This window comes from Symphalangus syndactylus, chromosome X (genome assembly GCF_028878055.3).
Source record: "Symphalangus syndactylus isolate Jambi chromosome X, NHGRI_mSymSyn1-v2.1_pri, whole genome shotgun sequence".
Classification (NCBI taxonomy): Eukaryota; Metazoa; Chordata; class Mammalia; order Primates; family Hylobatidae; genus Symphalangus; species Symphalangus syndactylus.
In genome coordinates, this window is record NC_072447.2 from 124,053,876 (window position 1) to 124,070,823 (window position 16,948).

The window sequence follows — 16,948 nt, forward strand, 5'->3', positions numbered from 1 at the left end:
CTTGATTTGGGTCCCCACTAGACTCCTCAAATAATGTATGTCTTCTATAAGTGGAATATGAGGGACATGGACCTGCTTTAGTAAGAACAGTAATCTGTTTGGGGAGTTAAAAGAGCAGTTGTGGATTTATTTATTGATAAAGACCATTTTTCTTCCTAATAACCTTGCTGTTATTCTAGTGTCTTAGCCATCTTCATTTGGTTGTTTACCAATATATGACATGTGATTTTATTTTTCAGATGGATACAGACATATACAAGATTGTGGTGACCTGTGTTACAGTTAGAAGTTGGTGAGAAAGGTGAGGGTGGATAGCAAAAAGAGAGAGATCATTTGGCTGGCTGTTCCAGCTGGGTCTCCCAGGATGTAACATAGGTGGACATAAATCCAGGGTCTGACCCTCAGCTTGAGAAACCATTTCCCACTGATGAAACTTGTAAGACTTGGAGATTCCCCAGTTAGAATATAAATGTATTAATTCATAGTGATAGGTCTGCCTATGGTAAACAATTAGGAAACAGGAAGTTACTTGGTAAACATAGGTATGAGCAAAGGAAGATTGATAAATTAGGGTAATATTTCATTTGTGCTGAGGTAAGACTTGGAGAAGTTCTCCTGCTTCATCATTAATTACAATGCTTATCTCTGCCAAAATCTCGTGTCTTTCCTAGCCCATAGAGGTGCCCTGATATTTTATTTCCTATATCCTTTTCAAGTTCCATGTAGTTTTCCTTTTGTTATGACAGTTTTATTCTGCAGCTTACCATATTATGTATTCCTGGTCCATAAAAGTATAAATAGTCTTATCAGGAACTCATTTATAAGTCATCTCCCAGGGAGGTTTCTTCAACAGATAGTTTCATTTTTTGCTGACTTACTGGCTTCAAATTCAGATGTCTCCCTGTTTGGGGGAGGAGGCACCCTATTTGAGGCCTGTAGCTCCTTATGTTCTTAAAAAGAATATACAAGTCATTTATGTCAGAATCAAACTTTGAACCTTTATTTTTATTGCTAAGATAATGTTTTTTGACCAAGACTGCCTATGGAGTATTTGCAATGAAAAACAAAGCACACACATACACACATTAGAGAAGTAAAAACTTTTATATTAGCTTGGTTTTTGAAATAATTCATCTTTGTGTCTAACCACTGTTACAGTGGGTGTAAGGAACACTTTTTAAATATTCAACATCAACATCTGTGCTTGTTTTTCTACTGTGCTGAGGTACACTGTGTTGCCTTGGTGATATGGACTAAATATGTATGTTCTCTGCTTCCCCTGGGTCTGAGGCCTCTGCTCATCACTGTTAATCAGGGATGTCACTCTACATGTGTGATCCTTGTCATTTTCTAAATATTAGGTCATACATGAAAGGCAATTCAAAGAGATTAAACTAGCAGATATGTCAGCATCTTTAGATACTGTGCTTAATGCAAACTTAGTTTACCTGTGTTCCTGAGAATAGGAATACAGGGATAGAGAGTCTGCTTCTCTCAGGCAGTGTGTCTTCAGTTCATTTTTAGTTTCAAAATTAAGTTTGTGTCAAACCAAACTACAATCTAGTAACTTGTGTATTGGACTCACTTTTACTCAGACAAGGTCAGTTCAGCTCAATAGGTATTTATTGAGTATCTGCTAGGTTCTAAGTGACGTGGCACGAAGATGAATAATACAGAAGTAGCCCTTGCCCTTAAGGAGCTTCCAATCTAGTGAGTAAAGAAAATTTATATTTTAAATAATCTGGGTAATGGTGACAGCCCAATACTAATAGGTAAAGCCGGTAGGAATGTACTAATACTTTTCCAATTTTAGTCATCAAAAATTGTAAATTACAAATGAACTAAATGTAGTAATATTCCATTGATTGTATCCAATGTGAGGTTAAAAAAAAAATCCCAGATGTCTTGGAGTTGCCATGATTCAGCATTCCAACTCAGATGATTGTCCTGTTGCCCAGTGACATAATGGCCTGATCAGTTCTCTTCTAGCAGACTGTCTGTTATGGTGGTTTGGTAGTGGTCTGTTGGGAAGCTGCATTTTTCCTTTTCTGTTTTTATGCTCTGGACCCCAAACAAAAACAGCTGGATTTATCCCATAGGTAGTCATGAACATTTCCAATTTGAGGGATTTTATATTCCCCAAACAGAAGGTTATATGGCATATATCAAATAATAATGATATCGAGCCAGGTTCCCCCTTGTACACAAATCAGTAACTGAAGATACAGTATTTCTAAGTATAATACTTCAGAGGAAGAGATAAGAATTACAATTCACTAAATTCGTGGAGGTGTTTCATTATAATAAATATGTCACTTATTAATAATGTAGCAATTATATATTAATGGAAATATGAATGTATGCCCAAGCAAAATGTCGTAAATATTTTAACTTTGTTTATCTAGTTTCCTTAATTTTGAGAATATAGTTATCAAGGCTCTTCAAGAAACTCAAAATGATTCCAATTTCTAAGGAGTATCCATTAAAACTGATATATAATGAAAGAAAAACAGTGAAAATGTATGCATCAGTTTTCTAAAGAAATCATACTTGTCATTGTAGAGACTGATGCACGTAAATTAAATGTATTATACATTTTTATACTTGTATATATTTTATGCTTTGTATGAATACTTTTATTACACTTTTTAAGGCAGGTAAAAGAATGAGTAGATATCAACTATAACAACAATTTGTTGAATACTGTGTTAAAACCAAGTAAAGGACCACAACTCCACGAGATCAGGAATGAATGAACAAAATTGAGGGCCAGTTTTTAAATCATTGTTGAGACTATTAGGTTCATTTGTCTGTTTAAGAGTCTGGCCTTAGGGAATATAATTTATGCATGTAAAAAAATACAGGAGATGATTCACTGGAATTTCTCTTAATAATACCATGTTCATTAAGAATAGGTCATTGGGAGGAAAAATAAATAAAAACATCTGAACTCATTAGTATAATTAATATTTGCCTCTTAGAATGAAAATTAAAGAACTCCAAATTTTAGCCTTGAATACTTTGAGAAATAAAAGATGAATTAGTGAAATAATTTCTACTTAAAATCTTAGTTGTTACAGAGAATGACATGCCTCACTATTAATGTCCAATTCTAATTAAATGGATTGTTTTAGAAATGTATTTGTGAAATATAGCAAACATAGCTAGTAATACTAACAGGTGAAAACTGATATTTCAAATGAGTAAACAGACTTGGATTAGAGGAAGGTAGGAAAAGGTGTGTAACTAACAGAAGCAGTTAACCAAAAAATGAGCTTCAGGCATCAGTCTTATTTGGAAGACTGTAAATCAACAGGCTAACATTCAAAATATGGCAGACATCTTAATATCAACATATGCTAAATTGGTTTATCTTTAGGCAGAAACAGAAAGCAAAAAATCAAACTCATCCAACTCATACATTTGTTGTTGTTGTTGTTGTTTTTGAGATGGAGTCTTGCTTCATTGCCCAGGCTGGAGTGCAATGGCACGATCTCGGCTCACTGCAACCTGTCTTCCGGGTTCAAGAGATTCTCCTGCCTCAGCCTCCCGAATAGCTGGGATCCCATGCATGTGCCACCACACCCAGCTAATTTTTGTATGTTTAGTAGAGACAGGGTTTCACCATGTTGGCCAGGCTGGTCTCAAACTCCTGACCTCAGGTGATGCACCTTGGCCTCCCAAAGTGCTGGGATTACAGGTGTGAACCACCGCGCCTGACCCAACTAATACATTTTTAAAATCCCATTTTAAAAGTAAAACCACAGTTTTCATATAACAAATGTTATTGCTCTTCATTTCATTCTCCAATTTTAAATGCTTTACTTTCAGCCAATATGTGAATATAGGAGACTTCAAAGGCATAATCAATTACTCCCTTAAAGTTCATTGTAAGTGTTCTCAGAACTCTACCACCTAGAATTTAAAGACAGGAAGATTTACTTTTTCTTTATAATTTTAATTTCTTATCACAAGACTCGATTGTCAATAACTGTTAACTTCCATTTAATAATCTATGGTGAAATAGGTAATTTCTTCTTATTTTCACAAGCGTGTGAGTAAAAGACTGGGTTTTAAGCAATAAATCATTTGTTCTAACTAAGCACATGCTTGGAAAAGGTGCTATTTTTCCAAACATATGCCTTGAAAACAAAATTCAACTGCCTTTTTGGTTCACAGGAAGCCGTATTGGGGTGGCTTCCAAGATTGGCCAACCTGTTTTTATTCTTACCACCTCTTTCAAAAAGGGATGTTGTCTTTGTCCCCAAATTCTGGGGTTGTCCTATGCTGATGCATAATGAAGTCCTGAGGCTTGGAAACTTGCAAACCAATAAGATGATTTAATGATGAAAGTGCATGTCAGTTTGACACTGTCTATTAATAGTCCTTGAGTGAGCTTAAATTTGAGACACTTTTAAAAGCACCATGTAGTTCCAGTTTTGCTTCCCTCATCAGTGGAGCTTGAGATGTCTGTTCCTGACGACTGATGTTTTCACAAATTTTTAGTTTCTCATGATCTGAAAGGTTTTGTATGCACGTCTTAGTCTGGATACTGTTTTCATTAGTTCTAATGCTGCTGCTGCATGCAAATTTTGTTTAAAACCAAAATTGACTCTTCACATAGATTGGACATGGTGAGGAGGCTGGAAGGAAAGTCCTTTTTGCTCTGTAGGCTCTGGACAGCTTTCTTAGAGAGTTGACTTATCCAGGATTAAGAAAAAGTTTTCTTTTGTGTGACTGAATTCTTTCTACAGTTTGCTTGTGTAAGCATTTTAGATTTAAGCAAATTCTACTTGAAATATATTTGAATATAAAGTAGAAACAGCTTCATTTAATGGGATAATAGCAATCTCTAACCCATCAAATTAATATCTACTAAATAGCTTCCAAAAAGCACTGACTGGAAAATATTTTTCACTAGCATGGCTTTATTCAGTTTCAAAAACAGTAGGGGCTAAAATGTTTGGACATTTATCCTGCATTTATTTTGTGTTTCACAAGGTTAAAATTTTATATTTTGTAAAGTGTCTGAAAAGGAGTCCACAAAGTATTCTGCTTTCTTGCTCCTGAATGCAAAGGTCTGAGCAAAGGCACATGGCCTCATTAGCTTCTGGGTGTTGTCAAACCCAATCCTCTCTCAAGTACCAAATGCCCAGATAACATTTATTGGGATGCAGGAATCTCACTTAAGCAGCGGTTTTTGCTGATATAAAGACAAACATCTTGATTAAAGTATAGGGAGATAGAGCCATACCAATTTGGGCAATTTTGGCTCTAATGTCTAATTTGTTGTGAAAGGGGAAGATGTTCTAAGCTAATGTTCTTAAAAGTAACTTATGAATGTCTTAAAAATAGTTTTTAAAAAGCTTTCAGGAAAAGCAGTTTTATTGCATGGCACAGATTAAATGTACAGATGTTATCTTAAAACAATGAAAGAGTTCCCCTAATTTGAATATTCAATACCAGCTGTTATTCACATCAATATTTTAACATTTTACCATAAGATATTTAATACAAAGGATTGATACATATTTAACTGTTTAGAATGCTAGTTAAACTTGCCCAGATGAGTAAGAGGGAAGGAGAAATAACATTCTCCAAGTACCTACCATGTGCACAAGCTCTACTTGTATATCTTGCTTAATCTTAGCAATGATTCCATGAGGTAGATTTTAATTCTCATTTTACAAACGAGGAAACTAAGGCTCAGAGAGGTCATACAACTTCAGGAAAGTTGTATGACCTCTCTGAGGTAATAAATGGCAGAACTGGAATTTGAACCTAAGTCTGCTTGTCTGCAAATCCTGTGTTTTGCAGAAAACTCTCCCCTTGTATTTCATAAAATGTTAAATCTTGGCCCAAATTCAAATCACCATCTTTATGGGTTATTGGAGAGAGGTATAAGTTGGCAAGACTGTTCCACAATGGGAAAATATGGGTAGGATTTGAATGAGTAAGAGTGGGATGCTTGCACAGTATCGTATTTGTGTGGTTGGAGTAATGTTTTTCTGTTTCCCTCTTAGACAGCAAAGTGGAGTGGGAGAATCTTGAAATTGAACTCAGTCCTGAGGTCTGATTTTCCTATTATTAGTCACTTTCAAGCCAGGTGATTTGTGACCATTTAAATGTTATACTATTTCAAAGTCTTCTACATCTTTAGAAAAGGACATGAGGGAGGGTTAGTTAAGTGGGGCAATGAGAATGTAGAGTGTAATGTGCAAAAGCAGGACTAGCAGTTGCTTTAAAGATATCTGGAGAAGGCCGGGCGCGGTGGTTCACGCCTGTAATCCCAGTACTTTGGGAGGCCAAGGTGGGCGGATCACGAGGTCAGATCGAGATCATCCTGGCTAACATGTGAAACCCCATCTATACTAAAAATACAAAAAACTAGCCAGGCGCAGTGGTGGGTACCTGTAGTCCCAGCTACTCGGGAGGCTGAGGCAGGAGAGTGGCATGAACCCAGGAGGCGGAGCTTGCAGTGAGCTGAGATCGCACCACTGCATTCCAGCCTGGACAACAGAGCGAGACTCCGTCTCAAAAAACAAACAAAAAACAAAAATTAGCCAGGCATGGTGGCGCGCGCCTGTAATCCCAGCACTTTCTGAGGTCAAGGCGGGTGGATCACGAGGTCAGAAGATTGAGACCACCCTGGCCAACATGGTGAAATCCCGTCTCTACTAAAAATACAAAAAAAAAATTAGCCAGGCGTGGTGGCGCGTGCCTGTAATCCCAGCTACGCAGGAGGCTGAGGCAGGAGATTTGCTTGAACCCGGGAGGCGGAGGTTGCAGTGAGCTGAGATTGTGCCACTGCACTCCAGCCTGGACGACAGAGCAAGACTCCGTCTAAAAAACAAAAAAAGATATTAAAATTAATGACAGGAAGAGTTTGGGTTCAGTTATAATTTAAGGGAAAAAACATCGAGGGGCCTAATCTACATTTTGCTCCAGATCTAATGATTTAATTTTTGCGAAGAAAAATCCAGTGATAGAACTCATACAAGGAGATGGCCCGGGGCTTGCTAAAAGTCAGGTTGCAGTTTCCATTGCATTCAAGAAAATCAGAAAAATAAATACAACTTTTAGAAGAAACTTTTTTAAGTTTTCTCCCATTCATGTTTAGCCCTTGGGGGTCTCATACTTCTGGACTTGCTTAGACCTATGCTATCTAATATGGTAGCCACTGCCCATCCATATGTGGCCACTGAGAACTTGAAATGTGACTAGTTTGAATTAAGATGTGCTGTAACTGTAAAATACACCCTGGATTTCAAAGATTTAATAAATAATGTAAACTAACCTTTCCTGTTGATTATATGTTGAAATGATAATATTTTGGATATGTTTGGGTTAAATAAAATATATTACTAAAAGTAATTTCACCTGTGTCTTTACTTTTTAAATGTGACAATTAGAAAATGTGAAATTAAAGGCTGGGCGCGGTGGATCACGCCGGTAATCCCAGCACTTTGGGAGGCCAAGGCGGGCGGATCACGAGGTCAGGCGATCGAGACCATCCTGGCTAACACGGTGAAACCTCGTCTCTACTAAAAATACAAAAAATGAGCCGGGCGCGGTGGCGAGTGCCTGTAGTCCCAGCTACTCGGGAGGCTGAGGCAGGAGAATGGCGTGAACCAGGGAGGCGGAGCTTGCAGTGAGCCGAGATTGTGCCACTGCACTCCAGCCTGGGCGACAGAGTGAGACTCCATCTCGAAAGAAAGAAAGGATATGTGAAATTATATATGGCTCATGTTTTATCTATTGGACGGCGATGGGTTGGAGAAAAGGCAGTATTCCCTGAAGCTTCGTGCTAGAGGCAAGTGCTTTAAAGTGGTAAGTATGAAAAAGATTCTCAGTGCCAGCATTCAGTCTTCCATCAAGCCAGGAAGTTCTTCCCTCCTCCCCTCAGATGGTACAGGGGTGGTATTTTGACTATTGGAATATTTCCATTAATTCAACACTTTGGGTAACTAGATGGATATCTGTATCATTCACTCACTAGATCAAAGCTTTTTTTTCTAATCGAAGTCTGTCACTCATGAAAGGCAATTATACTATTTATCCCTCTAAAACCTGAGTCTTATTTTTAAGTCCTGCTCTTTCTGCTAGGGTTTTTGCCAAATTTCCAAAGCAATGGCATAACCAATGTGGCTCTTGCATGTAATCAGTAGAAACCTAAAGAAATGGGAACTATGTGGGTTAGAAGAAATAGCATTTATCAGGCAGGGCGCAGTGGCTCATGCCTGTATTCCCAGCACTTTGGGAGACCAAGACGGGTGGATTACTTAAGGTCAGGAGTTTGAGACCAGCCTGGCCAACATGGTGAAATCCCGTCTCTACTAAAAATACAAAAATTAGCCAAGTGTGGTGGCGTATGCCTGTAATCCCAGCTATTTGGGAGGCTGAGGCAGAAGAAACGCTTGAACTCGGAAGGCAGAGGTTGCGGTGAGCCAAGACCGTGCCACTACACTCCAGCCTGGGCAAAAAAAAAAAAAAGCATTGATCAAATCCAGGAATTTTTTTTTTTTTTTTTTTTGAGACGGAGTCCCGCTCTGTCGTCCAGGCTGGAGTGCAGTGGCGCAATCTCGGCTCACTGCAAGCTCTGCCTCCCGGGTTCACGCCATTCTCCTGCCTCAGCCTCTCCGAGTAGCTGGGACTACAGGCGCCCGCCACCACGCCCGGCTAATTTTTTGTGTTTTTAGTAGAGACGGGGTTTCACCGTGGTCTCGATCTCCTGACCTCGTGATCCGCCCGCCTCGGCCTCCCAAAGTGCTCGGATTACAAGCGTGAGCCAGCGCCCGGCCCAAATCCAGGAATTTTAAGACAAAAGGGCTGACCACTATATTCTAGTACTACATTATTAAATTACAGTTTGTCTTATTGCTTATGCAAAGCTTATGTGAAATGATTATTTGACTATGACGAATTATGAGTTTGGGCTCCTTCTGCTTTCCACAAAGTACCAGGCCTACTGCCTACTGCTGACCTCATAGATACCCAATATACACAAAGAAAATTATAGTGTATGGATGCCACAGTAGTAAAGCTGGATTTTTTTTTTTATCATGGTAGAGACCCTAGAGATACATCATTTCATCATCTTATACTTTCCAAACAAGTCATTTTCCCATTACCCTTTAAATGCTTTATAGTATTCTATTTTTGGTGATATTAGAACTGAGTATAGTTATTTTTGTCATTTTTTTCAAACTTGTAAAAACTGTCAAGTTTAGTTATTTTTAAAATTTGGGGCAATATTTTTTGGAGGGGGGGAAGTTGATAAACATTGCTGAATGTCTTTGTATGCCAAAAGAAAGCTAACTTCTATAAACATATGCTTCTCACATAGCCACTCAGGCAAGTACTGAGTGCATCAAAGCCCATACCAAAAGGAACACAATATTCTTTTTTTTTCTTTTTTTGAGATGGAGTCGTGCTCTTGTCCCTTAGACTGCAGTGCAATGGCACGATTTTGGCTCACTGCAACCTCCACCTCCCAGGTTCAAGCAATTCTTCTGCCTCAGCCTCCCAAGTAGCTGGGATTACAGGTGCCTGCCACCATGCCCAGCTAGTTTTTCTATTTTTAGTAGACACAGGGTTTCACCATGTTGGCCAGGCTGGTCTCGAATTCCTGACCTCAGGTGATCTGCCAGCCTCAGCCTCCCAAAGTGCTGGGATTACAGGCATGAGCCACTGTGCCCAGCCAGAACACAATATTCTTAACAAATGAAAGGGAAATTAGTGGTACATCATCACTAGACTATTTTCAGCAACTTTTCTATTACAGGTATGCCCTGCTTTAAGAACACCCAATAACTGAGTTTGTTTAAATGCATTATAGAAAAATCTGGGCATTATGAATCAGATTTGATACACAAGCAACCTTTTAGCTTACTCCCCTGCCAGCCCACCGCCCCCAGAAAACAGCCAAGGGGTCTAAATCTATATTTTGCTCCAGATCCAATGTTTTACTTTTGAAAAGGAAGATCCAGTGATTGAACTCACACAAGGCAATGGTCTGGGGCCTGCTAAAAGTCATGCTGTGGTTTCCACTGCATTTGAGACAACCAGACAAATACAACTTTGAAGTTTTCTCTTACTCACATCTCAGCCAGGAGTGGGATCTTACACTTAGAATTGCTTAGACCTGTGCTGTCCAATATGACAGCCACTAGCCATATGTAGAGTATATTCACAATCCTGATCAATTTCCATCAGACCTCCATTTTTTCCAACTCTCTCATCATGAGTGGGGTTAGGGTTATTGTTTTTGGTTACTGAATATATTAGTTCTCTATGTAAAGCTAACAGACATATATGGTGATCAAATCTGTAACCACAACCTCATTAGTACTATTTTCTGTTATTGATTCAGATTTTATCTACAAGACTGGCTGCAAGTAAGTTCAGAGAGACTGCATATTATTTGAGACACCTAACATTTCGTTAAAAAAATACTCATGTATTGGCCGGGCGCAGTGACTCACACCTGTAATCCCAGCACTTTGGGAGGCCGCGGCGGGTGGATTACCTGAGGTCAGGAGCTTAAGAACAGGCTCATCAACATGGAGAAACCCTGTCCCTACTAAAAATACAAAATTAGCCGGGCGTGGTGGCACATGCCTGTAATCCCAGCTACTCGGGAGGCTGAGGCAGGAGAATTGTTTGAACCCGGGAGGTGGAGGTTGCAGTGAGCTAAGATCGCACCATTGCACTCCAACCTGGGCAACAAGAGCAAAATTCCGTCTCAAAAAAAAAAAAAAAAAAAAAAACTCATGTATAAAGATACAATCAAGAGCATCAATTTGGCTTAAAAGGCAATGTTACCTTAGTACTCATTAGCAAAACAAACAATGCAATGCATTCTGACATGTTTATTATGATACTCTGATATACTAATGTAAGTGAAGATGATAAATGCAATAGAAACATTTTAAATATACTGGTGTTGGGGGCAAGGTGACACATAAGCTGTGTCACACTCTGAGAGATACTGTTTATTACTGTACTCACACTGAACATGATTTGATTGTAGTAACTGCATCTGAGACCACATATTAGGGGGCTTCATAAAGGGGTTTTGTTATTCTTCAAAACTAATAACGCTTCATCTTAACCAAAACCCTCAATGAGAATAATCAGAAATAAAGCAAAGTTTTACACACTACCCTGAGGATCAATAACTTCAAGCCCAAGGCCATCTTAAGGAAATTTTCTTTCTGGTTTGCTAAAGCTGTGGGAGACCATTACCATCATGAGGCCAGTTACAAGAAATATTGATCTCTAAAATGTCATGCTCTAACATAACACTCTATGGGGACTCACAGCATGTGCTGGCCAGATTATAGAACAAGTCAGCTCTTAAGTATTTCTTTTTGAGGCGGAGTCTCGCTCTGTCGCCCAGGCTGGAGTGCAGTGGCGCAATCTCGGCTCACTGCAAGCTCCGCCTCCCGGGTTCATGCCATTCTCCTGCCTCAGCCTCTCGGAGTAGCTGGGACTACAGGCGCCCACCACCACGCCCGGCTAATTTTTCGTATTTTTAGTAGAGATGGGGTTTCACCGTGGTCTCCATCTCCTGACCTTGTGATCCGCCCGCCTCGGCCTCCCAAAGTGCTGGGATTACAAGCGTGAGCCACCACGCCCGGCCAGCTCTAAGTATTTCACACATTTATCAGTACAGGAGCTATTGCATTTACCACTGGATTAAGTTTCTGAGTAGCCATTGAAATTTGGGAAAAGGTATGGTAATGCAAAGTAGAAGGTTAGGACCTCCACGCTGAAAACAGATACAGCTGTGAACATGGGAAACAGTACAGCTGTGAACATGGGAAAAATCCCTGAACTTGTACAAGGAAACAAAATCCAGAACAGGCTGGGCGCGGGGACTCATGCCTGTAATCTCAGAACTTTGGGAGGCCGAGGCGGGTGGATCACCTGAGGTCAGGAGTTCGAGACCAGCCTGGCCAACCCCATCTCTACTAAAAATATAAAAAATTAGCTAGGTGTGGTGGTGGGCACCTGTAATCCCAGCTACTTGGAAGGCTGAGGCAGGAGAATTGCTTGAAACCAGGAGGCAGAGGTTGCAGTGAGCCGAGATTGTGCCATTGCACTCCAGTCTGGGCGACAGAGCAAAACTCTGTGTCAAAAAAACAAAACAAAACAAAATACAGAACAGATTCAACTCAGGTAAGTGAAACTGCCAGATGGCCAAAACAAGTTCTTCAAATTTCCACAGAACTCACTGACCCAGCAGGAGTACGTTTTTATCCAAATTGCAGCTGGGAGCTTGATTAACTGAGAAACAACACAATTAAATGACATGACATTCTTCATAGGCACCAATCCAATGTCAGTATCTGCAGGCTGAAGTACAGACAGTTACACTGAAATTGCGTATGCTCTGAGGAATGACATTAAATTAGCTTCCAGGAAAATTACTCAATTTTGTAAGTAATTTTCAGTTTTTTTTCTCAAGGATATTTTTCAACTTTCACTTTAATTTTCTTTAGTTGCTTAGTTGTACATTTTGAGAAGGCAAATCCATTGGAACTTGGGGAGGCTTAGAACATAAATCAGTATTAGAAGTAAAGGGAACACACAGCTAAAAGTTTTACTTTAATCACAAATTCACAACTAGAGATATCATTTGCATATCTTAGAACGCTAAAGACCTGTTAACATTTTTTAACCAATCAGCAAAAATATGTGCCCCACAGATTTCTAATGTTCATAATTTAGAATTTATCACATATATTTATTAATACTTTATTTGCAAAATTATTATTCTTAAAACACTTCTTTCCAACACATTTACAATGTTCATGTGTTTTAAAGAAAAAAACCACCCTCATTTAAAAATGTACTACTAACTTTAATGTGTGGTTATACCAGTGCCACCAAATTAGAAAAGAAAAAGAAACATACAGCTGTATTGGATATGTAGTTACTACTACAAATAATGACAACACATGTCCTATACAATGATCATATTCATGCTTTTCTACCACTTCTCAGTCATTGTCAGAACCATTTGGAGGTAAGAAAACCAATGCATCATTGAAAATATGCCCAAATGCCCTAAGACGGTATACCCCATACATCATCACATGCATCTGATTTGGAGTCAGTCCATTAAAAGTAACAGCCATATCTGAACAACAGCCTTCTACTACCTGGTTGGGGTGATAAGTCATTGCCTCTTTAATAGAAAGCCCAACAGATTTGGTATTAAATACATCTTTTCCATCAGCATCTTCTGCATTTTCTGCAAACACTCCAGCATATTTCAGGCAAACTGCTAGCTGTTTATCTTCAGATATCTTCCAAATCATCCCTCCCTGTTCAGGACACTTTTCAGGGATATTGAGAAGGCTGTTAAATCTTTTCATTGATTCTATACTTAAGACAATTCCTCCTTCCATACCCACATATTCAAGGTCTCCAGATTTTATAGTGTGGCCTAGATAGAAAGGCTGTGATGGATCCTTTTTTAACAAAAAATACTTTAGGTTTTCAATGATAGCAAACGTAGTGGGGCGTGCAAGGAAGAACCAGTTGTATTGGTCTCTATACTTATCAAAGGCATATTTGTAAGCTTTTCTCATCATTAACCACATGTCATTTGTGTCCATATTAATTGACTCAAACACTTTAACATTTTCAGAACTGAAGAACTCTGCTTTGTCACAGTGTTTGGTCCAAGTCTCCTTTACTGCAGCCCAAAGACTCACATCTTTGGGTTTTACAAGGATAATACAGTATACCCGAAAGCTCTTACTGAGCTCCATGCGCTCATCCTCTGAAATTTTCAAGATATCTTCTTTGTTAGGAGCTTGTAGGTGATGATGCTCATGGTGGTGCATTCTATTTCCATGACCAATCCTAATGTGTCCTAGCATAGTGATCAAAGCACAGAAAATGCTTCCAAGCATCACACCCTTCAAAAAGGAGCTGCTTTCAGAAAGCATTTTTCCTATAAAGAAGAAAAAGACTCTTAAAATACTTAATAGAAAAAGATTAGTCTATAAATTTGATTTGGTATTCCTTATATACTTACATTTTGCTCTTAATGTTTTTTTTTAAAGGTTCCCAAGCTTGAAATCAAGTTAGTTGCATATAGTACAAAAGACTCTCAAAATCTTTAGCTTCCAATGGAATCTGATTACTGTTTGGTATAAACTGGAACTTTGCAACAACTCCTCTATGGAGAATTTGTTTTGCACTTCATCTATGGGGATTTAATTAACCCTTGAAACCAGTGTTACAGAGGTTATCCATCCACCATTCTCTTTAAAGAATTTCACATCACAAGCTTGCGTTATTTAAATACCTCTAAAAATATAGTGGACTTCTACACCAAAACCTTGAACAGATAAAACCACCTATAAATGGCAAATCACCAATGGTATTGTGCTGACATTTCTGTTCTCAACATAGTGCTTTCTTTAACTGATGGATGCTGTCCTTAAGTGTTTTGAGTAAATCTAAACCAAGTTTCTTGAGAATAATACCATATATGTTAATATTCACTCTTTTGTTCCTAAAACTAAATGGTTTACAATACAGTATCCCAACTATTGATGTAATAGAAGCCCATAATAAAAAGTTACATTTTTTGGATCAAAAAGGAATATTGATAGACATATCTGGGGCCCATTAATAAACATTTTTATTTCCTCAAAAGGAATTTTCTTCTTTGGGGAAGTAAAAATGGAAAAATTTACACTTTTATTTCAATTAGAAATTAAGAGCCGGGTGCAGTGGCTCATGGCTGTTATCTCAGCACTTTGGGAGGCTGAGGCGGGTGGATTCCTTGAGCTCAGGAGTTCGAGACCAGCCTGGGCAACATGGTGAAACCTTGTCTCTACCCAAAATCCAAAAAATTAGCCAGACGTGGTGGTGGATGCCTGTAATCCCAGCTACTTGGGAGGCTGAGGCACAAGAATCTCTTGAACTCGGGAGGCGGAGGCTACAGTGAGCTGTGATCTCACCACGGCACTCCAGCCAGGGCATCAGAGTGAGACTCTGTCTCAGAAAAAATAAATAAATAAAAGAAATTAAAAGCTGACATTAAATACACTTGTTGAAAAAAAACTATATGTTAACCATTTATTCTAGTAAAGGCTGAATTTTCCAATCTTCCCTCCATCTTCAGAAAAAAGCGATCTATTGAGCTACTTAGACTTCCCCGTTTTCTCTGTGGTTGAAAGGAGCCTTAGAAAGCTACCCAATGTCAGTCACTTCTCTCATTTTACAGAGAGGAAATGGAAGTCCACAGAGGTTAAATAACTGACTCAGTCACACAGTTAGACAGTGGTATAAGTGGACTAGAAACCACATTTCTCAGTATCAGTTTAATGGTTTTTTTCCATTACAGAAGAGTAATTGCCATAGTGCTTCTACCACATTAGAGTTTAATAAATGGGTTACTGAATATCCTTGTTTTCATACAAATGGAAAAAAATTGGGATCGGTTGACCATAACTGATGTTTTGCACCCAACAGCACCATATTGCTAGAAGGAAACCACTCCTTTCTGCTAGAGGAAATGGAATTTTGACTTCTACCAGAAAGACAAGGTGTGGAATAGCTTGGCAGATGTAATTTCTGAGCGGTGGGTGGGGCAAGAGGCAGGAAGGCTTTCCTGTGTCACTCACAGAACTTGGTCAATAAACACAGTTCCAAGAAGAGAAGTGACAGAAAACAAGCTCTGCATAATATTAGAATTGTCGGCTGTGCGCGGTGGCTCACGCCTGTAATCCCAGCACTTTGGGAGGCTGAGGTGGGCAGATCACCTGAGGTAAGGAGTTCAAGACCAGCCTGGCCAACATGGTGAGACCTTGTTTCGACTAAAAATACAAAACTTAGCAGGGCGTGGTGGCATATGACTGTAATCCCAGCTACTCAGGAGGCTGAGGCAGGAGAATCGCTTGAACCCGGGAGGCAGAGGTTGCAGTGAGCCAAGATCGCACCACAGCACTCCAGCCTGGGCGACAAGAGCGAGACTCTGTCTCAAAAAAAAAAAAAAAAAAATTGTCAGGTGCACTCTAAAATTAATTTATATAGGATTTTTGTATTTCATGTGACGCAGTTTTCATTATTTCTGGCTAATACATAATTCACACGTTTCTTTGCTCAATTATGGCATATGTGTCAGAATTCTTCCTGATGGTGATCCTACTCCTGGCTGCAAAAATAGTCATCAAAACTCACTAAGTCTACACATTTTAAATAATTTGCAAAAATTATTCTAAGGAGATTTTCTTCCCCATCAGAGAGGCAAAAAATATAACACTAGGGATGCATATGATAGGATACTTTGTGCAGAAGGAAACAAAACTGCACACGAGCACAAATGAAACAGAAACTACCCCAATGGTTTTTAGATGAACCTTTTTGGGTGAAGGTAGTTAGGGTGAAGTACGGAAAAGGAAGACGAAATAGGGAAGAGAAGTGAGAGGGAGGACATGGTAACCTCGAGATCCCTCTGAGGGACCAAGAGAGCGTCCCCAGGAAGAAGACTCTCGGTCTCCTGTGCTGACAATCCTCCCGCTGCACCTGCCCAAGCATCCCGCGTGGAGCATGCTGGGAGAGGGCTGGGGCCCAGGCCTCCCCCAAAAGAGGGAGGGGAGTCAGGGTGCGCTTGGGGTGGGGGTCGAGGCCCCGCCACTCACCCGCGTCTAGAACGGCTTTGGGGCAGGAAAGCGCAGCCGCGCACGGGTTTCCTCTCACGTTGGCGCACCACTCGGTTACGCTCCTGGCCGGGCTGTTCTAGCTGCAGGCGGTGTCCTCTCGTTGGTCTCGCTAAAGGTGGGGAGGACCAGGAAACGAGCGCCGCGAAGGCGTGGGTAGTGGGGCGGGGCAAAGGAGCCGGCGGCTGGGCGGAGCCGTCGTTTGCCCGCCCGCGCAGGCGTCGGAAGGGCCGGCGCGCCCGCTGCGCGCACACTGCGTG

General features: G+C 39.9%; 1 protein-coding gene across 1 annotated transcript; it reads right to left on the bottom strand.

Annotated features, from left to right (window-relative positions):
- Positions 1-12,599: 12,599 nt before the first annotated feature.
- Positions 12,600-16,851, bottom strand: C1GALT1C1 (C1GALT1 specific chaperone 1). Its single transcript, XM_055269394.2, has 2 exons — positions 16,671-16,851; positions 12,600-13,969 (listed from the first exon to the last, which is right to left on the bottom strand). The coding sequence occupies exon 2, from the start codon at positions 13,962-13,964 to the stop codon at positions 13,008-13,010; it is 957 nt and encodes a 318-aa protein (XP_055125369.1). The 5' UTR covers positions 13,965-13,969; positions 16,671-16,851; the 3' UTR covers positions 12,600-13,007.
- Positions 16,852-16,948: the final 97 nt, after the last annotated feature.